Source organism: Schistocerca piceifrons, chromosome 2 (genome assembly GCF_021461385.2).
Source record: "Schistocerca piceifrons isolate TAMUIC-IGC-003096 chromosome 2, iqSchPice1.1, whole genome shotgun sequence".
NCBI lineage: Eukaryota > Metazoa > Arthropoda > Insecta > Orthoptera > Acrididae > Schistocerca > Schistocerca piceifrons.
The window spans coordinates 453,722,491-453,749,726 of NC_060139.1; the positions used below are offsets into that span (position 1 = coordinate 453,722,491).

At 39.8% G+C, this 27,236-nt stretch overlaps 1 protein-coding gene across 11 annotated transcripts in view; it reads left to right on the forward strand.

The window, feature by feature from the left end:
* LOC124777700 (probable low-specificity L-threonine aldolase 2) overlaps nucleotides 1-27,236 on the forward strand; it is a 264,995-nt gene that overhangs the window by 106,708 nt on the left and 131,051 nt on the right. For all 11 annotated transcript variants that reach the window (XM_047253193.1, XM_047253192.1, XM_047253190.1 and 8 more), the window contains one exon: nucleotides 19,264-19,390. In XM_047253193.1, coding sequence (XP_047109149.1) covers nucleotides 19,273-19,390 — 118 coding nt within the window. In that variant the 5' untranslated portion in view covers nucleotides 19,264-19,272. The remainder of the gene's footprint in view (nucleotides 1-19,263; nucleotides 19,391-27,236) is intronic.

The following is a 27,236-nucleotide window of genomic DNA, read 5'->3' on the forward strand; positions in this document are numbered from 1 at the left end:
CAGGTTTGAATACTGCCTCGGGCATGGATGTGTGTGATGTCCTTAGGTTAGTTAGGTTTAAGTAGTTCTAAGTTCTAGGGGACTGATGACCTCAGAAGTTAAGTCCCATAGTGCTCAGAGCCATTTGAGCCATTTCATAACCCTACGATGTGCTACACTCAGGTATTTGTATGAGTTGACCGTTTCCAGCTGTGACTCAGAGATATTATAGTCATAGGATATTACGTTGTTTTTTTGTTTTGGGAAGTACACAGTTTTACGTTTTCGAACATTTAAAGCAAATTGCCAATATTTGCACCACTTTGAAATCTTTTGAAAATCTGGCTGAATATTTATGCACCTTCTTTCAGACAGTACTTCACCATAGATAACTGCATCATCTGCAAAAAAGCCGATTTTACTATTGATATTGTCTTCAAAGTCATTAAAATACATCATGAACAGTAGATTAGATTAGTACTTGTTCCATAGATCATTAATACGACACTTTGTAATGATGTGGAACGTGTCAGGTTAATGAAAGGAGTCTATACAGGATATTACATTACACAAAATAGTACATGACACTAAACTGTTTATAGGTGGGAGGTGGGGAAATTACCCACTTACTATATCCAAAAATTCATCTAATGAATAGAAGGGGTTGCCATTCAGAAATACTTTTTATTTTCTTTTAAATGCTATATTGCTATTTGTCAGACTTTTGATGCTATTACGTAAGTGACCAAAGACTTTTGTGGCAACATAATTTATCCCTTTCTGAGCCAAAGTTAGATTTAACCTTGAGTAGTGAAGATCATCCTTTCTCCTAGTGTTGTAGCCATATACACTGCTATTACTTTTGAATTAGTTCGGATTGTTAATAATAAATTTCATAAGTGAATATATATATATATATATATATATATATATATATATATTCCTAGCTCTTTAAATAAGTATCTGCAGGGTGATCTTGGATCAGCTCCAGCAATTATTCTGATTACAGGCTCTTGTGCAATAAACACTCTATTACTCAATGATGAGTAACCCCAGAATATCATGCCATACACTCAATGATGAGTAACCCCAGAATATGATGCCATACGAAAGCAGAGAATGAAAACAGGCGTGGTAACCTAATTTACTGAGGTGTATATCGCCAAAATTTGCAACGACCCTAATAGTATAAGTAGCAGAACTCAAACGTTTCAGCAGATCTTCAGTGCTTTTTTTCCAGTTGAACCCCTCATCAATGCATACACCTAGAAATTTGGAATATTCTACCTTAGCCACCGATTTCTGATGGAAGTCTATATTTATTAATGGTGTCATTCCATTTACTCTGTGGAATTGTATATACTGTGTTTTGTCAAAGTTTAATGAGAGCCCATTTGCAGAGAACAACTTAATGATTTTCTAAAAAACATCGTTTACAATTTCATCTGTTAATTCTTGTCTGTTGGGTGTGATAGCTATACTTGTATCATCGGCAAAAAGTGCCAGCTTTGCATCTTCGTTAATATAGAATGGCAAGTCATTAATATACATTAAGAACAGCAGAGGACCCAAGACCGAACCTTGCGGCACCCCATTCTTGATTGCTCCCTAGTTTGAGAAAGCACCATTTTTAAAAAATTTTTTTTTTTGCGTATTATGTAAACTGTTTATTTTAGTAAAGGTCCCAGCACACTTCCCTGAAGAATACCAGAAGTTACTTCTACATCTGATTATGACTATCCATTCAAGATAACAAGCTGTGTCTTTCTATCGAAGAGTCCTCAATCCACTCGCTAATTTTACTTGATACCCCATATGATTGTACTTCTGACAAACGTAGATCTGGTACTGAGTCAAATGCTTTTCGGAAATCAAGAAATACTGCATCTACCTGACTGCCATGATGCAAAGCTTTCAGTATGTCATGTGTGAAAAGTGCGAGTTGGGTTTCACACGATCGATGTTTTCGGAATCCACGCTTGTTGGCGTGTAGGAGGTCATTCTGTTCGAGATACCTCGTAATGTTTTAGCTCAGAATATTCAATATTATTAGATTTTACAACAAGTTAATATCAATGATTCTGGAAGGTAGTTTTGTGGATCGCTTCTGTTCCCTTCTTGTACGTGTGTGTGACCCATATTTTTTCCACTAACTGGGCTCTGTTTTTTGTTTGAGGGATCTACGATAGATTATAGTTAGAAGAGGGTCTAAGACATCCGCAAATTCAGTATAAAATCTGATAGGGATACCATTGGACCCTGAAGCTTTGTTCTATTGTAATGATTTCAGCCGTTTCTCAACACCAGTGACCCTATACCTTATTTCACTCATCTTTTCAGTGGTACGAGGAATAAATTGGGGCAGTTTACCTGGGTTTTCGTTTGTAGAACAACATCTGAAAAGGGACTGGGCGCTAGCTTTGGTGCCACTAATAGCCTTTGGGTTTTGTGAGAGACCATTTGACAATATTCTGCTACGGTAGTCATTGAAGTATTCATGCATTCAGTAGGGTTCATGTTCGGCCAGATCATTTGCTCAGATAGTCCAGAATGCTCTTCAAACTAATCGCAAACAATTGTGGCCCACTGACATGACATTGTTGCTTGGGAACATGAATGGCTGCAAATGGTCTCCAAGTAGCTGAACATAACCATTTACAGTCAATGATCGGTCCAGAGAGGTTCAATTAGTAATGCAACACATTTACTTCCTCGGCCAATGTCAGTTGAAAAAATGCAGAATTTGCTGTGGGACATCATGATACTCCCGTATCAGCCCTTACAGTTCTCACAAATGGCGACTCTATATATAGCATTGTAACCTGCTTACCCATCGTATATGAGGTGTCTAGGAAACCTGCTTTGTCGGATCGCTAGACAAAAATTCAAGCAAATCGTATTAATGAAGTTTATTAAAAATTAAAATGATTACAATACTTAACTTTGTATTAAACAGATGTGTCGCAAGCAAAGGGCAACAGACAAATAAGAAATCCTTTCAGTTCATAGAATTTGTAATACAGGAGAAGTAATACAGTTCCTAAGTCGCTGCTATATAAGTGCCTACTCTTGATGCCGCTAGGAAGTCACAGAATTACTGATTTTCAACTGGGCCACGGTCAGGCGGTGCGGCAATTTGTCCTCTCCGTGTTGGGGGTGCTGCTGTCGGGTTGTCGTCCTAGATAGGGGTCGGTCCGGGTGCAATTGGCTGATGTCGTCTCACAGCCATCTCTGCTCTAGCGTTCCCACCAGCACTTTATGCTGAAACATAGCCCTATAGCCTTCAAAATAGCGTCTGTAACGGAGGTTTGTACCATGCAGAGGGCTGTCATTGAGCTTCTTTTGGTGGAAAACAAGAGCCCTGCAGATATTAATAATCACTTGCAGAATGTCTACAGAGACCTGGCAGTGAACAAAAGCTTGGTGAGTCATTGGGAATGGCGTCTGTCATCACAGCAAGGTCACACAGACTTGTCCTTCATCCCATGTGCCAGCCGGCCACACACAGAATGTACAGACACTGTCTTTCAAGGTGATCAGCAGATCACAATAAAAACCCTCGCTATTCAACTGGATGTCTCCGTTGGTAGTTCTGACACACTCATGTACCAGGTCTGTACTCCAAGGTGTTTGCCCACTGCATTCCTCACTGTCTAATAGAAGGCCATAAAGAGTAATGAAGGACAATCTGTGAAAAGTTGCTTTCACGTTACGAGGCGGATCGTGGCAATTTTTTGTCAATTACCAACACATGTGATGGAACGCAGGTTCATCACATTGAACCAGAAACAAAACAGCAAACCGTGGAGTGGTGCCACGCCATCTCTCCCCCAAATACGAAGTTCAAAGCCACATCTTCAGCCGGTAATGCAATGGTGATGCTATTCTGGAACTTTGAAAGGGTTGTTATGTTTGATGTCCTCCCTCATTGTGCAGTGATCAGTTCTGAAGTGTATTGAGCTACCCTCAGGAAATTGAAGAAATGATCTCAGCATGTTCATCATCACAAAAATACAAATGAGTTTCTCCCTCTCCATGACAACACAAGGTGTCAACACAAGTCCATGCACCCAAGAGAAGTTCACAAAACTTCACTGGACTGTTCTTCCTCATGTGCCTTACAGCCCAGTTCATGCACCTTCTGAATTCCATCTGATTAGTCAGATGTAGGATGCACTTTGACAGAAGCAGTACGTGGATGATGAGTAGGTTATTGATGCAAAAAGACATTGACTCTGATGTCAACCAGTAGAGTTGTACCATGGTGACATACAGACCCTTCCAGCAAGGTGGTTGCAGCGAACAGAGATTATATCAAAAAATAGGATTTTGTAGCCGAAAGAGTGAGGAAAAATATGGTGTACTTTCAAGAATAAAACCAACCTGCTTTCAGAAACAAATGTGTTGCATTGCTTATTGAATACTCCTCATAAGATAGATATAACTGGACGAAATGCTTCATGTTGGAGAGCGAAAAAGTGTGAAAACGTAAATCTCTCATGAATATACCTCCCTTTACCTTGCTTTTCTTTAACATAAGAAGTTTCCCCAAACACAAATGCTTGTGATGTGCACTGTGTTCTCAGATGATCTGTCTGGTGTATCACTCCCAGCATCTGCTGTATCTCATTTTCTCATTTAAACTAACAGTCGCTATGCATGGTCTAAGTATTTCATAGAACTGATCTTTTTTCTTTTTTTTTCTTTTCTTTTTTTTTTATGTTGATAAATGAAACCTTTAAGTGATTCATGATTTACAGCTACCCTATATGGGCAGACAACACTATAAGTGATGTGCATTATTTTCTGATCAGCAGATACTTTAAATAATGCTAATGAAGTTAATCATAATCAAGAAGGAGTATTTGTGGGCAATGAAAATGAGCATCAAGCTTTCCCCCTTAAACCAGAATGGGGTATCAGTAACTACACAGAAAAGAGTAAGCCTTTCATTGAACAGGAACATAATCAAATGGTTCAAATGGCTCTGAGCACTATGGGACTTAACATCTATGGTCATCAGTCCCCTAGAACTTAGAACTACTTAAACCTAACTAACCTAAGGACAGCACACAACACCCAGCCATCACGAGGCAGAGAAAATCCCTGACCCCGCCGGGAATCGAACCCGGGCGTGGGAAGTGAGAACGCTACCGCACGACCACGAGATGCGGGCAGGAACATAATCCAAACATAATGAAGAACAGTACGTTAGACTCATAATGCCTACATCTACGTCCATAGGCAGCAAACCACTGAGCAATGGATGGCAGAGGGTTCTTCCCCTTGTCCTATGACATATTTGATTTCTTCCTGACCCATCGACATATGGAGTACAGTAAGGAAGACAACTAAAGTGCCTCTGTATCTTTGCAGTCCCTATGGCCCCTTTCACACTTCTCTGGCAGTCATCTAAGGGCACTCCTAGACATAGCACTTAGCAGCACTGCCTATGGTGAATGCTGCAGGTATATGAGCTGTCTCATACGCAGACGCACCCACTAAATGGTGGCACTGATGGCCATTGTTGTGGTCTGTTCTGACAGAAGAAGTGATTTGATCTGATGTAATTTGATTTTTTATTTGGTCCTGTTGATTACATATTGTACAAAAGGTGTATTAGTAATATAAGAAAAGTCGAGTGAAACAAAATAAAATTATGTGATCATTTTATATATTACACAAATACTTATTTTCTATGAATGATTGGTTGCAGACAATATTACCTGAATTTTACTGGTATAAGTTTAAGTGAATGCTTAAAATAGCAGAATGAATGGAAGTACACATTTTTAACCCAGTGCCACAAATAAATAATTAAATTTACATTTTGTCTTTATGATTTAAATTAAAATACAAAATTTTTATCTTCATCATATAAGTAAAGTAATTTCAAGTGAATACTTAATAGTGTAGACACAGTGTAGCATAAATTGTAGTGCTCATTTTAACTTACGATATAGATAAATTTACATTTTATCATTATAATTTATGTTAGGAATACACAATTTTGTCTTCACGACATAAATAAAGATTTTATTTTAAGAGAACTCTTCTTTATATAATGTAATGGTTTCTTCTATTTTTACTCAAAGGATGTCTTATTACTCTGGGAATTCATTCATTTTGTACTAAATTTGTTCACTGAGGAATGTTTTTAGTTTCCTTTTCAATACCTGTTTGTTACTAATTTCCTTTTTTGTATTTATGGGAGCTTGTTATGTACTTTTATTCGTGACAAAGTTACTCCCCTATGGACTTTTGTGAGAGTTGCAGAGTCTTGTGTTATGCTTGCTACAGTTTTTTGGAAGTTTTTTGACCAACCAATCAATTTGCTCTTTCCATTGTAGCTGGCTTCCTATCAGGATGCCTAGGAATTTTGTATGTGTGGTTTCATAAATTTCATAAATATAAACTTCAGAAAGTGGCTTCATTTGTGGCTATGCGAGGAGGATAATGATAGCATTTAGACTGCCACAGTGGGAGAAATCAGGTTCACAGTTGGCTTACTGGGAAGTGATATCAAAATTACATATCACTCAGTATCACAGACACAGTATTGATTTCATCATATTTTTCTGTTTTTGTATTGTAACGTGCGGTATGCCGTTTCAGGGCAGCAGCCCATAGAACATTTTTCACAAACGTGTCACACCTGGTACAATGTCATATAATTAAAACATCTGTTAATGATGCATTGGTGGTAAAAGCCTTCAGGAGATACTGGGATGAACAACATTGTATAAAAAAGATGCATGTGTGTGGTGTAGCATAGTGGTTAAGGACATGGATTATGGAGTTAGAAGGAAGTAGGTTCATGTTTTGCTATATGCTAGTATTTTTTCATCTTAGGGTTTTTAATGCAGTCTGTGACTCTTATGAATGCAATACAAGTATATTATGCAATATTTGATGTTGTTCAAATATAAGAGTATGCTCCCTCAGGAATTACGTGATTACACATTTTCCATAAATTGTGTGCGTACACCTGATGTCCAATAGCATCCCAGACCCATTCAAATCAGACAAATTTGATGGCTAAGACATCAGCAAGAGTGCTCCTCAAACCACTCTAGCATGACTTGAGTCTTATACTACAATCAGTTATAAGGTTGCTTGTGTGGTAGAATGTCCTGTAATAATAGTTCATGAAGATGTATTCCATAGATTCAAACAGTAGCTCCCATGATGAATTCAGTTAGGCATTAGCAGTCGATTCATACTATAAATTCAAATAGGTCCCCAACTAGCCGTAGTAGTAGTAGTAGTAGTAGTAGTAGTAGTAGCAGTAGTAGTGATGGTGGTGGTGGTGGTGGTGGTGGTGGTAGTACTACTAGTACAGTAGCAGATTCATGCCACAGTCTCAACTAACTGTACCAAAATAACCACACACATTTTTTGATGTATGGCAGAATTATCCTTCAACTAACACTGATTTTTCTTGTTGGTGTGTCTTGGGATGATGAAAATTTGATATAAATGTAGATGAAAATTAAAGTCCTATAATTCATCATATAAACAGAAAGCAGTCTAATGTCCAGGCTAGTATTGCATTTTTAAATGATTTTTAAATGATTCCTCACATAAACAGTGTTTTACATTATTCATAAGTCAGCTAATTTGCAGCGGATTTTTAAATGGTGAAAGCTGAGAATTCTGAAATGTGAGCAATATGGGAAAGGTTTTTATATTTGCCGGCCGCTGTGGCTGAGCGGGTCTAGGTGATTCAGTCTGAAACCGCACTGCTGCTAAGGCCATAGGTTTGAATCCTGCTTCAGGTATGGATGTGTGTGATGTCCTTAGGTTAGTTAGGTTTAAGTAGTTGTAAGTCTAGGGCACTGATGCCCTCAGATGTTAAGTCCCATAGTGCTTAGAGCCATTTGAACCATTTTGAACCATTTGTTTTTATATTCGTATTAATTGGGTGGGGTAGTGGGACATCTATTTATCAGCTTACATGCTTCGATTGAATTTGTAAATCATTTTTTGATGAATGCCAATATGATCCCTTCAATAAGCACACTTGAGCAGGAGGTGTTTGGTGGCCATGACAGTAAGTATCAGTAGAAGTGTTCTGAAATGACCACACTTGCGGACTTCAATAAGTTCTACAAGCCTGCTGGGTTGTAGGACATTGAAATGTCTTTGAATGTAGTGAAATACTTCTAATAATTGTTGAACTTAGACTTATCCATGGTCATAGGGAGTTTGACTTTTATGAGCTACTCTGAAATATTTTGGATGCAGTTTGGACTTCAAATATTTGTATGAAGTGGCAATATGGCAATAAACTGTCCAATTTGTGTGTTGCTCAGTGGAAACTACATGGCACTTCACCCCATGCATCTGCATGTTACAGCAAAATTGTAACTAGTAGTGTCCATGTTTCAGTGTAACTGCAACAGAATGCCCCCCGTTCCATTGAAATTGTAACAAATGTACCTTGTTACAGTAAAACTGTAACAAAATGCTGCATGTTACAGATAAATTGTAACAAACTGCCTCCATGTTACAGCAAAAATTGTAGGAAAAGCCCCATGTTACTGTAAAATTGTAACAAACTGCCTCTGTGACAGTAAAAATTGAAAAACCGCCACCAGTTACAGTGAAACTGCTACAGATTGCCCCCTATGAGTAAAATTGTAATAATTTGCCCTTTATTACACCAAAAATTGTAACATAACTCTTCATGACACAGTGAAAATTGTAACAAATTACTCAGTACACTACTATGTCACAGTAAAATTCACTGATTGCCAGAAGTAACGTTCCACAAGAGCTTTAGGGGCAGACCATAGACCAAACATGACAGGTCTGTACAATCTCCACATCACTCATTTATCAATTGTGATGATATGGAGCTACTAACAGGTGCACTGTCATAACTTTAATAATGTTGCATCCTGTTTCCAAAGTCCACTTATCTTCAACAGCATCTTACCATACTGAGTTTCTTCCTTATGTCACCACCCTAGAATAGTGAAAATATACAATGAGATTACCATACAGTGCACTTGCATTCAGAAGCCTAATATGTGCTAGCCCAGCCATCCAGAGTGCTGTGAATGAGTGTGTCAGTTGTCACCCTTAAGTGGATGGATCTTATGGAAATGTGTGGCGTGCACTTACAGAACTTACCCATCAGAACCCTTCAGAGGAAGTCTTTGCTATGAATTTTGATGCGAGTTGTGCTTCAGTACACTTTATGTATGATACAAGAGCACTACTACCAGTTTGATGTTGATGCAGTATTACTTTTACATTTGTACTTAACAATGTAACAAAAAGGATAGTTGTTACTCACCATATTGTGGAAATGCTGAGTCACAGAAAGGCACAACAAAAAGACTGTTGTAAAGTTAGCTTTTGATCAAGAAGGCTTTTGTGAAAAGAAAACAGCACACACACAGGGACTACCTATGTTATATAAACAGAGTCAGGTGGTATTTTCGTTTGTTTATTAATAAATCAATTACAGTTTTTTGTGAGATCAATTTTAAACTTGTTGAAACTAAAAAAAAGGTAAACAGTGTTATAATTTAGTGATGATGGCAGCAGATGAGTGCCCAGTCTTCTTAATTACTCAGTCTCCTTAATAAGATAATCTAATGACAAAATAACTGAAAGTTCTTCATTACACAAAATAAAAAACTGTGGGATTTTGGTTGGATTGTAGCCCAAGGAAACACTCTCATTTCTGTAAGACTCGGTGCATTTCATTACAAACGTCTACATTACAACAAGTCGTATAGCCAACTGAATTGGCAAGATAACATCAGCTGTTAGGTTAACAGAATCAGAGAACTTGCGATGGCAGTGATATGTCATTCGTACTTGTCGACACCACACAGACCACCCCTCCCTGCAGTGGGGAGCAGAGTTTGAGTGCAGTGGAAGTGGGGCGTGTCCAGTGGTGAAGGTGGTGAGGGAGATCGCAATTATGTGATGAGGATGTCCATCTCTGGAGGTTGTTGCGGCAGGGTCCACCCTGGGAGGTCAACCTGGAACTCCTGTAGGTGGTTTGGGCGGATGAGGTGTCGGCCCTTGTGTGAGGATGGAGCAGTGTGGGGGAGACTGTGCCCCCACATGATTGGCTGGCAACATTTGAACTGTAACACTCCCTACGGGGTTACCGTAGTTTGGGGAGTGTGTGGCTGACCCCACACGGGAGCGGGCGGGAGCTGGTGATCGACTGACAAACTGGGTCCCCGGTCGGGTGGGGCGAATTGTCTTGCAGCTGGATGAAGATGTGGTTGTCGTCAATGAGGATGGTGATGTCCTCCACACGTTCGGGTGGGATGTCAGGTTGCAGAACGATAGAGGGGTAGGGAGGTGGAGGTGGAGGTGGAGAGAAAAGGCAAGAACCCAAGGAACGGCATTGATGGTGATGCAAACGTATGTTCGGGTGAGGACTGCGGCTGCAGCTCGGAGGGAGTCACAGCTTGAGTGCGAGTCCTCAGTGCTGGGAGGCTGCATAATGTTGTCAGGTGCGAAAGACGCTGGGTCGAGGTGTGCCGGTTTCATGCGGTGGAGAGAAACAGTGAGCAGCAAACCTTTAACCCGGATGTCCATCGTGTTACTAGTCCAGTTTATGACATCATATGGGCCTGAGTATGATGGGGCAAGTGTATGTGGTGAAAGCAGCAGGATGGAATGTTGAATTTGTGGAGAGGTGGATCAGTGTGCCTTGTGATTTTGTTGCCCTGGCATTTGATGCATTTCAGGGCCCAGATTAGACAATCGTGTTTCATGTCTCACCACATGAATCATTCAGACACACGGGGTGTCAATGACTTAATTCTGGGGTGTGCTAGAGAATGGTGGAGGGGGGTGGAGATGAGGGGTCAGAGAGTGCCAGTGGAAGAGTTGCACCAGACTTCCTCTCGGATGCTGGCGAATTTTGCTTTGGTGAAAGACAGCGAAGAGGAGCTGTTGAGAAGTTGCTGTGTATCTTCATCCTGGTTCTGTAGGGATGCGAGGTCGGAAAGTTCAACAACCTTGAGATGGTGCTGATGCGGGAAAGGTAATCTGCAATTATGTTGTCAGCACCTTCCTTTGACATGGTGGATGTCAGTAGAAAACTGAGAGATGAAATCGAAATGCCGAAAGCAATTGGGGGAGGGGGGGGGGGGGGGGAGGGGATTCAAGAGGGGGGTTTCATATGGCATCTGCAACCGGTTTATGGTCGGTCAGGATGTGGAAAGGTCAGCCCTCAACATTGGGGCAGAAGTGTTTCACCGTCTCATAAACTGCTAAAAGTTTGTGGTCGAAGGCTGAGTATTTTTGATGGACGCATGAAAGTTTCTTCATAAAGAACTGAAGTGGCGTGACCACGTCGTTGTGACATTGTTGTATGACTGTGCTTACTGTGGAGTCACTGTCATCAATGGTGATAAAGAGTTCAGCATCTAAGATTGGATGAGTGAGGGTGACAGCTTGTGTGAGAGTGTCTTTCAGAGCCTGGAAGGCTGTGCGTTGGTTCCATCCATGGAATGGTGCGCATCCCTGAAGTTTGCTTGATGGTGAGGGCGTTAGTGAGGGCAAATTGAGTGTCAGCTGCTGCAGGCAAATGACAATGGTAGTGGTTTATTGTCCCCAGAAACTAACGGAGCTCTTTGTACGAGGTAGGGAGTGGTATGGATAAGACTGATTGCGCCTTAAATTCAGGGGGTTGTATGCTAGTGGCCGAGACTGTGTACCCCAAGAATTGGACAGATTTTTGGTGCAGTTGCAGTTTGTCAATTTTGATATTGACTCCATTTGATGAGAGAGCATCCTTTACTATTGTGATGTGGCATTCAGGATCTTGCACAGATTTGCTGAAAATCAGGATGTCATCGACGTAAACGAAACAGAAGTTGACGTGGAGCAACAGAGAGTCAATGAAGTGTTGCCACATCTGGGTGGTGTTCTTTAACCCGACTAGCATGAAATGGTACTCACACAATGTGATGGGAGTGATAATTGCTGCTTTTGGAATATCTTCGGATGCGACTAGGATTAGGTGATAAGGACATTTTCAATCCAGCACACTGAAAATTGTAGCACTTGCGAGAAAGTGAGTGAAGTTGGAAATGTTCAGTATAGGATAATTAGGATGATTGACCATCACAGTTCTAGAGTACAAGCGTCTGTAATCGCCACACATATGAAAGGAGCCATCCTGTTTGGGGGTGAGGTGTATGGGTGATGACTAGTTACTATTGGAGGGCTGTAACATTCCTGCCTCAACATGCTCCCGTATTTGCTGGTGAGCCAAGCGTAACTAGAGTGGGTTAAGGCAGCGAGCCTTGTGGCGAATAGGTGGGTCCTTGGACGTGATGGTGCGATGAACAGTTCTGTTCATGATGGTTTTAACTGAATGTTCGATGACTGCACATGGGCGGGGCATGGTGTCGGTAGAGTTATTAGGGGCGCATGGCCTGGAAGCAGTGTAGCTGTCTGCTTGAGAAGGGAATTGCTGTGGAAAAGTCACATTTTTGTTATGTTTACACTGGCTCGGATGCCAGTTTACAAGTGCTGAGCATCAGGCGGGCATGAGCGGTGCGCATAGAGGCTGTCTATTGTCGATAGTGTGCCAGAGAGGCATGCTTCGAGGTGGCAATGGTGCTGGTGCACATGTAGCTATGGAGCAAGCCGTGTGAGGAGGCGCAAGAGGGGGAGGCATGTTTATCAACACACTGGGCGGGGGCTTGGGTGGCGGCGGGGAGGCGTGGTTCAGAGCTAGCTAAAGCCAGACACGTGGCAACCATACTTGGACATCATGAAAGAGGTCAGATTTCCATACTATTGGAGGTACAATAAAGGGTCATTCAGATGTTTTGGTAATTGTTTGGAGACATAGGAAATGTTTGTTGCTGAGCAGTAATGGGTTGATCAAGTATAGCCACTCCACAGCAAGACATACCTAGACTTTACCACGAAATTCAACAAAGTTTGCAAGAAGTTCTTTGCAGAGCAGAAAGAAATCTCAGGAGAATAAGATACTGTATGTTTCAAGCTGTGATCAATTCGTCTGTCTGCCAGATATCCAACAATGATTTTTCGTCACGTTAGTGCAATGACAGGATGAAAGAGGAATACATTCCTAAATTCCTCACTTAATAGTTTTTTCTTGGGACTTCATAAGTGGACTTTTGGAGCAAGTTAGCATTTATCTTCAAGTGTTTAGCTCAGTTTTTTCAGCCAGATGGGCCAGACAAATCTGTCACCGTTCGACCTACCCTTCTTTGCGTACAAATATCCTCTATTATACCCAATTGGGTCTCATATGTGCTTATATGTCGTGGTACATACTACGGTAGACACCAAATCTGGGACACTGTTAGGCAATATGTACACACCTTGAAACTGAGTCTGACCTGTATGAGTCATGAGCATCAGTTGAGAGGTCATAGATCAGAACACTTTTAAATGTCTCATTTAAGGCCTTATCACCAAGCTTTTAAATGTCTCATTTAAGTCCTTACCACCAAGTTTTGCTGCTGTCATCTGAATGGTAAGGGCTGCGCCACACTGCTACATAAGGGTCTCTGATTAATTGAGCGTGAGAGTAATGTAGCCAGTTTGCTAGGGAAACAGACTACACAAAAAGTGATGATGGCACTGAAAATACAGTCCAGTTTCATCTGTTATTTCACTAAAGCATTGTGTGATGATGTATATTCTCTGACTATGCACGCCAGCATGATGAATGCTAAGGAAATTTTCTTTTGTTTGCTGTAGTTAATTGCATAATTTACAAAAATAATGAAATGCCTTTTTACAGGGATTCCAACCAGTCATCTATAGTTAATCTATGTGTGGAGCACAAAACTATGTAACAGAAAACAGCAATCACACTAGCTTTTGAGCACTAGCTCTTTTTATAGCAAAAGTACACACATTCACACACACAACCTCACAGACTCCCAAACACACACTCCTGTGGCCACGGCAAGACTAATCATTCATATTTGATTATTGAAAGCAGTTGCCAGAGCTGAAGAGGCAATTATTTGGACAGATGACTACTGCATGGCCACTCAACAATAAGTAAAGAGCACAAACGGTACAGCAAAAAAGATCAACCACATGTAATCTTACCCTCCCACACATCACCATTAAGTTTTCCAGTCTCTTCATCACTTTCATAACCTTCAAGAGGCGTAAGATATACAAAATAAATTTTTTTTTCCTTATCTTCATTTTCTCTTGTTGTTGGCTCCAGTTCTTGCATCTAGGGGTGCATTCATGTGGCTGAAATTTTGACTTAGTGGGCTCCAGATGACTGAATAACTGTTGGACATTTGCCTGTTTTACTCTTGAATTTTATTCTTCGTCACATTTTTCATGTCAAACTGCCTTTACAATTCCAACTTCAGTATTCAAATTCACAGTGTTATGGCACAACATAAAAATCCGACCGATTCCAATTCCATCAGAGGCATATCCACTACTAACAAATTCCAAAGAGTTTGACAAAAGAAGAATCTTCAAGTTATATCATTATTTTATTAATGAATCCAGGAATAAATTTGACAATTCGTGTTAGATTGTGCAATTAATAATATGACTTTTAAGTATGTCAGAATTTCTAATTTCAAATATTTCTAAAAGAAAAATAATTTTAACCATTAGTACATATAGATTGTAACAAATTAATTTCGTTTTATTCATTTTAACTTGAAATGTAATACATTACATACAAAATCAAGTGAAATTCTTTCAGTGAAACAGCCAAGAATGTTCACCTATACCAGATTGAGGATTAATCCTGGTATTGGCTACTACTATAAAAAAAAGGTTATGTTAGAAAATGGTGTACCACGGCTGTGACTACCTCTTGTTATACCCTGGGTTGAGGAATATCCTACACAAAATCCTCCCCATGTCTCCCAGAGTAGTGTTCTGCCACCCACTCAACCTGCAGAATAACCTCGTCCATCCCAATTCCAGCCATACTCCCAGTCCTGCGCTCCATGGGTCATTCACTTGTGGTTGGTCCAGATGCCTACTGCAGTCCAGTCACACAATAAAAGGTTGGGCAACATGCAAAAGCAGCCATGTTATACATCAGCTACACTACAGTTACTGTACAGCATTCTATGTGGGCATGACAAGTAACCAACTGTTCGCTCACATGAATGGGCACCACCAAACAGTGGCAAACCATAAACTTGACCATCCAGTTGCTGAAGATGCTGCACACCACTACACAAATGCCTTCAATAGCTGCTTCACTCTGCAGGTAATTTGGATATTCACTTCCAGGATAAGTTTCTCTGAACTATGCAGGTGGGAATTGTCTCCTGCACTCTTGCAGTCCCCCTGCTAGCGTGTTTCCACTTCCTTTACCTTTTGCCTTCACTCTTCCGTCCACATCGTTCCTTCTCCACCCAGATCGTGCACTGCCTTCTCCCTCCACTCTTCCTCCCCCTCCCCATGTGGAAGTTCTCTCTCTCTGTCTCCTGCCCTCCCCTATCTCTTTCTCCCTCCCCCCTCTCTCCCCCCTTTTAAATCCTTCTCCCTTCTCTCCATATCTCCTTATTCATCTTCGCCTTTCTGTCCTTTTACCCCTCTCCCTCTTCCTACATCTCTTTTTGCTATGCCATCTGTACTCTTTTTCATCTTGTTTTGCAGCTGCATAGTCATCTATTCAAAGACTTTTTTCTTTCCCGCTAACCCTTCCTTGCATTCTTTCCCTACTCCCTCCCCATCTCCATCAGCTCAGGCAACTGCTTTCAATAATGGAGCATCAGTAATTAGTCGTAAAATCTTGAACACTTTGTGCTCCACAGCTTTCAGATATTTATTCAAGGAGATCTTCTATACACCATGAGATACACTAGAAATTGTTAACCCCTCTCAGATATAAAAAGTATTAGATTGTTGGCTATCTCTTCTGACAATGATGACAGTACACCTGTTTATCTGTCAGTGCTTGTAATTATATGATGAGATGAACACATTCACTTGAAGAATTTGAATTCTCATACTTAACTGGTTGGTGCACCAATCTGCTTCAGCTTTCTCCAGCTTTTTTCAAAAGTTGGGTGGTGCGTTGTTATTAAACTGGAAACAAGATGTTTCCCATTTGTTTATTTTCAAAAGCTATGCCATCTCCTCGTTACTACAGTATATATACAGGGTGGTCCATTGATAGTGACCGGGCCAAATATCTCACGAAATAAGCATCAAATGAAAAAACTACAAAGAACGAAACTCGTCTAGCTTGAAGGGGGAAACCACATGGCACTATGGTTGGCCCCGCTAGGCATTTTTTAAAAATAGGAACCCCCATTTTCTATTACATATTCATGTAATACGTAAAGAAATTTGAATGTCTTAGTTGGACCGCGTTTTTCGCTTTGTGATAGATGGCACTGTAATAGTCACAAATTTATAAGTACATGGTATCACATAACATTCCGCCAGTGCGGATGGTATTTACTTCGTGATACATTACCCGTGTTAAAGTGGTCTGTTTACCAATTGCGGAAAAGGTCGATATCCTGTTGCTGTGTGGCTATTGTGTTCAAAATGCCCAATGGGCGTGTGCTGTGTTTGCTGCTCGGTATCCTGGATGACATCATCCAAGTGTCCGGACCGTTCACCGGATAGTTACGTTATTTAAGGAAACAGGAAGTGTTCAGCCACATGTGAAATGTCAACCATGACCTGCAACAAATGATGATGCCCAAGTAGGTGTTTTAGCTGCTGTCATGGCTAATCCGCACATCAGTAGCAGACAAATTGCATGAGAATCAGGAATCTCAAAAATGTCAGTGTTGAGAATGCTACATCAACATCGATTGCACTCGTACCATATTTCTATGCACCAGGAATTGCATGGCGATGACTTTGAATGTCGCGTACAGTTCTGCCACTGGGCACAAGAGAAATTACAGGACAATGACAGATTTTTTGCACACGTTCTATTTAGCGACGAAGCATCATTCACCAACAGCGGTAACATAAACTGGCAAATATGCACTATTGGGCAACAAAAAATCCATGATTGCTGCGACAAGTGGAACATCAACGACCTTGGTGGGTTAATGTATGGTGCGACATTATGGGAGGAAGTATAATTGGCCCCCATTTTATCAATGGCAATCTAAATGGTGCAATGTATGCTGATTTCCTACATAATGCTCTACCAATGGCAAATATGCACTATTGGGCAACAAAAAATCCATGATTGCTGCGACAAGTGGAACATCAACGACCATGGTGGGTTAATGTATGGTGCGACATTATGGGAGGAAGGATAATTGGCCCCCATTTTATCAATGGCAATCTAAATGGTGCAATGTATCCTGATTTCCTACATAATGCTCTACCAATGTTACTACAAGATGTTTCACTGCATGACAGACTGGTGATGTACTTCCAAGATGATGGATGTCCGGCACATAGCTCGCATGCGGTTGAAGCGGTATTGAGTAGCATATTTCATGACAGGTGGACTGGTCGTCGAAGCGCCATATCATGGCCCGCATGTTCACCGGATCTGACGTCCCCGGATTTTTTTCTGTGGGGAAAGTTGAAGGATATTTGCTATCATGATCCACTGATAACACCTAACAACATGTGTCAGTGCATTGTCAATGCATGTGCAAACATTACGGAAGGTGAACTACTCGCTGTTGAGAGGAATGTCGTTACACATATTGCCAAATACATTGAGGTTGACGGACATAATTTTGAGCATTTATTGCATTAATATGTTATTTATAGGTAATCACACTGTAACAGCATGCGTTCTCAGAAATGATAAGTTCACAAAGGTACATGTATCACATTGGAACAACTGAAATAAAATCTTCGAACATACCTACATTCTGTATTTTAATTTAAAAAACCTGCCTGTTACCAACTGTTCATCTAAAATTGTGAGCCATGTGTTTGTGACTATTACAGCGCCATCTATCACAAAGCGAAAAAATTGGTCCAACTAAAATATTCATATTTCTTTACGTACTACACAAATATGTAATAAAAACTGGGGGTTCTTATGTAAAAAAACGCATTTGATATCTGTTTGACCTATGGCAGCGCCATCTAGTGGGCTAACCATAGCGCCATCTGGTTTCCCCCTTCAAGCTAGACAAGTTTCGTTCTTTGTAGTTTTTTCGTTTGACGCTTATTTCGTGAGATATTTGGCCCTGTCACGATCAATGGATCACCCTGTATGTCAAAATTTGTAAAAAGACAGTTTGTTGTGCAACATGACCAAGTGTCAAAGCATAACAAACTGCTAGGTTCCACCACTGACATCTCTTTCTCACCAACTGACAAAGCATTTTCCCATTCTTTGTATACAAAACCAGACGCTTTCCGATATGCGGGTAACACCACATTTACTAGTCAGTTCAACAATTTTATTTTAATAGCTGTGATTCTTGGAATTATATGACTGTTTGGTCAGTTGTACTTAGTTTTTACAATAATGCACATAACTGAAAATATAGAAAAAATTGGCATTTTTATGTCATTAAGTAAGCTATTCAGATTTGGTTATTAAGCAATCTTTGAATCGGTGTGTATTAGATGTGATTTAGAAACATGAATACTGTTGTGCAATAATGCCTTCAGTTTTTATGCACTAATAAACATTTAAATAAAGTTATAATTCATTATACTTTTCCTTTGAACATAAAAACAAAAACTGTAGAGAAGCTATTTTACAGAGATATGACATTTTTCTATTCAATGACAACATTGGTTTAATTATAGTATGGATTATACCTCCCTGCACTGACAAAGTCGTTAGTGTTTGTTTGTATACCTGATTTGGTCAAAATTTGGAAACGCGTTTATAATATGAAGAAAATGATATGGTATCGATCTCTTCATCAATGGTAGAGGAAGGTGTTCTAAGGACTTGCTTCATTATAAAATGTTTATGTGCCAAAGCTAGTTTTCAGATTTGTAACCAATCATCAGATGTCTCAAACATTATTAAGAATTGTCTTTGCCCAAGATTTGATAGGAGCAACAACATGACAACTTATATGCTACGTGATAGGTCAGATTTCTGATCCTGTCATTAATAAGGATTAGCCAACAACTGAACATCTGTGTAGTGTGTTTTTTTGAATGTGTGTGCTTTTGCTAGAAAAAGAGCTAGTGATTGCAAGCTAGTGTGACTACTGTTTTCTGTTATTTGTCTTCGTGCTCCATGCATCAATTTGCTATAGGTAAGTGATTTAATTTCCTTTATTTTATGTATAGCTTCTTCCTGGAATTTCTATTATTGTTATGAAATGCTTTTTTCATAGTTAAAAACAAATTTTAAAGTTCCAGGATATGTATGTGATTGATTTGCGGAGCGATACATTAACAGTACCTACTAAGGCAATGAGAGAAGCAATGTACAATGCAGAAGTTGGAGATGATGTTTATGAAGAAGATCCTACTGTGAAAGGTATGTATGTGCATATATTTCAGTGAAGTAACTGAATCTTAGGCTTTTTAAAGTGATACATTATCATAAAATTTTCATGAAAGAAGTGTGCAATGTTTTGTTGTCATGGGAATTAGTGACAGATTCAGTGTGGACAGAACTTTTATGTGATTACGTGATTTGTTTTGTTTCCTTGTAATTCCTGTGTACAACAGTAACAGTCAGGGAGAGAGAGAGACAAGGTGCAACATAGCCCTCACCTTCCGTACAATGCACTGGTATTGCATCACTCTCTGTGTGATGTTGAGAGTATTTGTGCTAATTCTCATGAATGATTCAGAAGGTTTCTAGCAATAGTGCAGCAGGGATGCACATAAGGCTAATTCATCAGAATAAAAGCATGCAAATTCCCCAAGGAATGAGAAGCATATTAGATTCAGTTTGAGGTGCACATGATACAGATTGTCTTTAAGGACACTGTAAACCCACCTTAGAAGAATAAATCATCAATCAGGAGTAATAGAAGGAATGCCCCCAATATGTTCTTGATAGAAAGAATTGCAGTTGTTGGTTGGAAGGAAGTAGCAATTACACCAATCTGCAACATTTCAAGTCCATTACCACAAATTACTCAGCTACTTGTTGCTGAAAATAGAATTCCATAGGTTTGTGCATCTCCCTTGTTTTGTATATGGCGCCTTGTAATTCTTCAAGGTGAGGACAACTCCAGGAGGATGCTGTTTTGAAATGTATAGGAACATAATGAAAGTTGCAAGATCACATCCCCATATCATCCCCAATAACGATTTCACCATAGCTCTCAGGGATGAAGAAACTTATGGGTTGAATATTTGTGATGACAAAGAACTTAGTCTGTAGGGAACTGAGTGTCATAAAAGCTCCTTCTACTTGAATTCAGAATATGATTACACAACACAACTTGTAACTTTTTCCTGTGATTACTCTCTAACAATGTCAGCAAGCCGAGGAACTAATAACAAATCTTCATATGTATGAGAATTTGCTTTATTTTCACGGACGCTGTATCTACCACAACACTATTTGAGTATGCAGTGAATGAAAGAGATTACAAAACGACATTAAATCTTTTCACTGTGTTTGGGTTTCTGGTACACACTTAAAACTTTGGAAGTTCCAGCTCTTTAAACATCTACATCTACAGGGTTACTCTGCAATTCACACTTAAGTGCCTGGCAGAGGGTTCATTGAACCATTTTCATACTACTTCTCTACCATTCCACTCTTGAATGGCGTGTGGGAAAAAGGAACACCTAAATCTTTCCGTTTGAGCACTGATTTTTCTTATTTTATTATGATGATCATTTCTCCATACGTAGGTGGGTGTCAACAAAATATTTACGCATTCAGAAGAGAAAGTTGGTGATTGAAATTTCGTAAATAGATCTCGCTGCAAAGAAAACCGCCTTTGTTTCAGGACTGCCACCCCAACTCGCGTATCATATCAGTGACACTCTCACCCCTATTGCACGATAACACAAAACGAGCTGCCCTTCTTTGCACTTTTTTGATGTCCTCCCTCAATCCTACCTGGTAAGGATCCCATACCGTGCAGTAATATTCCAGCAGAGGACAGACAAGCTGTCTCTTTAGTGAGTTTGTCGCATCTTCTAAGTGTTCTACCAACAAAGCCCAGTCTTTGTTCCACCCTCCCCACAATATTATCTATGTGGTCTTTCCAATTTAAGTTGCTCATAATTGTAATTCCTTGGTATTTAGTTGAATTGACAGCCCTTAGATTTGTGTGATTTATCATATACCCAAAATTTATCAGATTTCTTTTAGTACCCATGTGGATGACCTCACACTTTTCTTTGTTTAGTGCTAATTGCCACTTTTCGCACTATACAGAAATTCTCTCTAGATCATTTTGTAATTGAAATTGATCATCTGATGATTTTACTAGACAGTAAATTACAGCGTCATCTGCAAACTATCTAAGTGGGCTGCTCAGATTATCACCTAGATCATTTATATAAATCAGGAGCAGCAGAGGGCCTATGACACTACCTTGTGGAATGCCAGATATCACTTCTGTTCTACTCAATGAGTTACCATCTGTCACTACAAACTGTGACCCCTCTGATAGGAAATCACTAATCCAGTCACACAACTGAGATGATACTCCATATACATGCAATTTGACTAATAGTCACTTGTGAGGAACGGTATCAAATACCTTCTGGAAATCTAGGAATATGGAATCAATCTGAGATCCCTCGTCGACAGCACTCATTACTTCATGGGAATAAAGAGCTAGCTGTGTTGCACAAGAATGATATTTTCTGAATCCATGTTGGTTATGTAGCAATAAGTCATTTTCTTCAAGGTGATTCATAGTGTTTGAGTACAGTATATGCTCCAAAATACTACTGCAAATTGAGGTCAGTTGTTGTTGTTGTTGTTGTGGTCTTCAGTCCTGAGACTGGTTTGATGCAGCTCTCCATGCCACTCTATCCTGTGCAAGCTTTTTCATCTCCCAGTACCTACTGCAACCTACATCCTTCTGAATCTGCTTAGTGTATTCATCTCTTGGTCTCCCTCTACGATTTTTACCCTCCACGCTGCCCTCCAATACTAAATTGGTGATCCCTTGATGCCTCAGAACATGTCCTACCAACCGATCCCTTCTTCTGGTCAAGTTGTGCCACAAACTTCTCTTCTCCCCAATCCTATTCAATACTTCCTCATTAGTTATGTGATCTACCCATCTAATCTTCAGCATTCTTCTGTAGCACCACATTTCGAAAGCTTCTATTCTCTTCTTGTCCAAACTATTTATCGTCCATGTTTCACTTCCATACATGGCTACACTCCATACGAATACTTTCAGAAATGACTTCCTGACACTTAAATCAATACTGGATGTTAACAAATTTCTCTTCTTCAGAAACGCTTTCCTTGCCATTGCCAGTCTACATTTTATATCCTCTCTACTTCGACCATTATCAGTTGTTTTGCTCCCCAAATAGCAAAACTCCTTTACTACTTTAAGTGCCTCATTTCCTAATCTAATTCCCTCAGCATCACCCGACTTAATTAGACTACATTCCATTATCCTCGTTTTGCTTTTGTTGATGTTCATCTTATATCCTCCTTTCAAGACACTGTCCATTCCATTCAACTGCTCTTCCAAGTCCTTTGCTGTCTCTGACAGAATTACAATGTCATCGTCGAACCTCAAAGTTTTTATTTCTTCTGCATGAATTTTAATACCTACCCCGAATTTTTCTTTTGTTTCCTTTACTGCTTGCTCAATATACAGATTGAACAACATCGGGGAGAGGCTACAACCCTGTCTTACTCCCTTCCCAACCACTGCTTCCCTTTCATGTCCCTCGACTCTTATAACTGCCATCTGGTTTCTGTACAAATTGTAAATAGCCTTTCGCTCCCTGTATTTTACCCCTGCCACCTTCAGAATTTGAAAGAGAGTATTCCAGTCAACATTGTCAAAAGCTTTCTCTAAGTCTACAAATGCTAGAAACGTAGGTTTGCCTTTCCTTAATCTTTCTTCTAAGATAAGTCGTAGGGTCAGTGTTGCCTCACGTGTTCAACCTTTGTACGGAATCCATACTGATCTTCCCCGAGGTTGGCTTCTATCAGTTTTTCCATTCGTCTGTAAAGAATTCGCGTTAGTAGTTTGCAGCTGTGACTGATTAAACTGATAGTTTCAGTTTATCCAGGTCCCATCTCCTTAAATTTCCACCTTTTTGCAGTTTCTTCAGTTTTAATCTACAGATCATAACCAATAGATTGTGGTCAGAGTCCACATCTGCCCCTGGAAATGTCTTACAATTTAAAACCTGGTTCCTAAATCTCTGTCTTACCATTATATAATCTGTCTGATACCTTTTAGTATCTCCAGGGTTCTTCCATGTATACAACCTTCTTTCATGATTCTTAAACCAAGTGTTAGTTTTGATTATGTTGTGCTCTGTGCAAAATTCTACCAGGCGGCTTCCTCTTTCATTTCTGTCCCCCAATCCATATTCACCTACTATGTTTCCTTCTGTCCCTTTTCCTACACTCGAATTCCAGTCACCCATGACTATTAAATTTTCGTCTCCCTTCACAATCTGAATAATTTCTTTTATTTCATCATACATTTCTTCAATTTCTTCGTCATCTGCAGAGCTAGTTGACATATAAACTTGTACTACTGTGGTAGGTGTGGGCTTCGTATCTATCTTGGCCACAATAACGCGTTCACTATGCTGTTTGTAGTAGCTTACCCGCATTCCTATTTTCCTATTCATTATTAAACCTACTCCTGCATTACCCCTATTTGATTTTGTGTTTATAAGCATGTAGTCACCTGACCAGAAGTCTTGTTCCTCCTGCCACCGAACTTCACTAATTCCCACTATATCTAACTTCAACCTATCCATTTCCCTTTTTAAATTTTCTAACCTACCTGCCCGATTAAGGGATCTGACATTCCACGCTCCGATCCGTAGAACACCAGTTTTCTTTCTCCTGATAACGACATCCTCTTGAGTAGTCCCCGCCCGGAGATCCGAATGGGGGACTATTTTACCTCCGGAATATTTTACCCAAGAGGACGCCATCATCATGTAATCATACAGTAAAGCTGCATGCCCTCGGGAAAAATTACGGCTGTAGTTTCCCCTTGCTTTCAGCCGTTCGCAGTACCAGCACAGCAAGGCCGTTTTGGTTATTGTTACAAGGCCAGATCAGTCAATCATCCAGACTGTTGCCCTTGCAACTACTGAAAAGGCTGCTGCCCCTCTTCAGGAACCACACGTTTGTCTGGCCTCTCAACAGATACCCCTCCGTTGTGGTTGCACCTATGGTACGGCTATCTGTATCGCTGAGGCACGCAAGCCTCCCCACCAACGGCAAGGTCCATGGTTCATGGGGGGGAGGTCAGTGGTATGGGTCTGTAATTCAATGGGTTACTTCTGTTTCCCTTCTTGAATATTGGTGTGACCTGAGCTACTTTCCAGTCTTTAGGAACAGGCCTTTCATCAAGTGAGTGGTTGTATATGATTGCTAAGAAAGGTGCTATTGTGTCTGGATACTCTGGAAGGAACCTAATTGGTATACCATCTGAACTGGAAGACTTGCTTTTCTTAAGTGATTTGAGTTGTTTTGCAACACCTAAGATATCTACTTTTATGTCACTCATGCTAACAGCTCTTCTGGTTTCGAATTCTGGAATATTTACTTCATCTTCTTTCATGAAGGAATTATGGAAAACTGTATTTACTAACTCCGGTTCAGTGGTACCATCATCGGTAACATTTCCATCGCTATTGCGCAATGACGGTATTGACTGTTTTTTCCCACTGGTGTACTTTACATATGACCAGAACCTCTTTGGGTTTTCTACCATATTTTGAGACAATATTTCATTGTGGAAACTATTAAAAGAATCTCAGATTGACATCCGCACTAAATTTCAAACTTCCGTGAAACTTAGCCAGCATTGGGGATTTTGCGTTCTGAATTTGGCATGCTTTTTTCATTGTTTCTACAACAGTGTTCTGATGTGTTTTGTGTACCATGGTGGATCAGTCTTATTGACTTATGCGGTATGAATCTATCTATTGCTGACGATACTGTGTCTTTGAATTTGAGCCATATCTGGTCTACACTTGCATAATTAGCTTGGAAGGAATGGAGACTCTCTTAGGAAGGCTGCAAATTTTTATTTGCTGTTTTAAATAGATATATTTTTGCGTTTATTTCTAGTGGTTTTGGTTCATATGGTTTTGAGCCTTGCTACACGACTTTGTTTTCACTAATCCCTGTATCTGTCATGACGTTCTCTACTAGATCAGGATTATTTGTGTCTAAGAGGTCAAGTGTGTTTTCGCAATCATTGACAATTTGTGTGGGCTCATGAACTAATTGTTCAAAGTAATTCTCAGAGAAAGCATTTAGTACAATTTCGGAAGATGTTTTCTGTCTACCACCGACTTTGAACATGTATTTTTGCCAACAAATCTGATCCACCAATAACTCAAAAAAATTTTGGTAACTTTAATAAGCAGTTTTAAAATACAATAGGGAATCTGAGAATAAGAAAATGACCACTAATTGTTTACCAATTTATTCCAGTCCTCTCAAAAACTTAGTCATATACAATACTGCAGTGCATGAGTTATTCTGATGATGATGCACTGCGGTGACCACAGCCGTTACAAAACACATCAGATGCATTCACAATTGCAAATAATGACTACCATCAGCTGTAGAATGGAATGAGGACAATGAAAATTTGTGCCGGACCGGGACTCAAATTCGGATTTCCCTATTAGTGCGAGCGGGTGCTTTACCATTCGGCTATCCATTAACAACTCACGGCCAGGCCCAAACTTCCGTATGTCGTCAACCATATGTCTATGATCTGTATTTGCACATCCATTATGTGTATTCCCATACAGATCAGACATTGTGCTGAAAGTCACATGCTTGGTATCGGCAGATAAATACGATACTGCAGTACCCGTGTTATTCTGATGACGATGAATTGCGGTGACGACACCCATTGTGAAACACATCAGATGAATTTGCAGTTGCGAATGATGACTACCATTGGCTGTAGAATGGAATGATGACAATGAAAATATGTGCCAGACCGGGACTCAAACCCAGATTTCCTGCTTATCACGAGTGGTCGCCTTACCATTTTGTTATCCATGCACGACTCACGGCCAAACCCAAACTTCCATATGTCGTCAACCATATGTCTGTGATCTGTACTCACATATCCATTATGTCTATTCCCGTACAGATCTGTTGTTGTGCTTGAAAGTTGCATGTCAAGTATCGGCAGATAAATATGATACTGCAGTGCCTGTGTTATTCTGATGACCATGCACTGTGGCAACCACAGTCATTATGAAACACATCAGATAATCTGTACAGGAATACACATAATGGATGTGTGAATACAGATCATAGACGTATGGTTGACAACATATGGAAGTTTGGATCTGGCCGTGAGTTGTGCACGGATAGCCAAATGGTAAAGCAACTGCTCACGATAAGTGGGATATCCAAGTTTGAGACCCAGTCAGGCACAAATTTTCATTGTCGTCATCTCATTCTACATCCGATGGTAGTTATTATGCGCAACTGAGAATTTATCTGATGTGTTAGTCATATACTGTTGACCTCACAAATTAAGTCCTGGGAGACTTAAATTGTAAAAAGTGAACCACATGTGGTTTCAGGTGATCTTTAATAATGTCAACCACAAATTTCTACTCAGCAAACTTAAGCAGTATGACATCTCTCTTACTTCAATGAGCTCTTACCTTCCTAACAGAAAACAGAGAATAACTTTATCTAATGGGATTAAAATGAAGCAGAGTGAGAGGATATAGAATATAGAGCTCCACAATGTGCTCAATAGAGTCTTTAAAGAACTATTCAAAAACTGTGATGTTTGGTCATGAAGGAAGCATATTACTCAAGAGAGCCCAAATCAACAGTACCAGACTCAACCCACATCGTAGCTGAATAGGCCTGCAGCTGTTTCACTGCAGAAACATTGTCTTAAACTTACAGTCACTCATATTATGCAATTACAAATTCATCACAAATGTAATCAACAATATGTAGAATATTTTTTCAGGACAAAGACTGAAAGCTTTTTAATGACTTTCCAAAAAAAGTAGAATTACTGGCCTTTGCTTTAAAATGTCTTTCTTTTTATTGATTTACTTTCTGGTCATTGTTGCTGGGGAATTCTGCTATGGAAGTGCTTTTAAAACCAGTTAACTTATTTTTTTATATGTAGTTGTTTCTAAATTCATGGTTTTAAATGTTTAATTTTTATCCTTTTTCAACTACA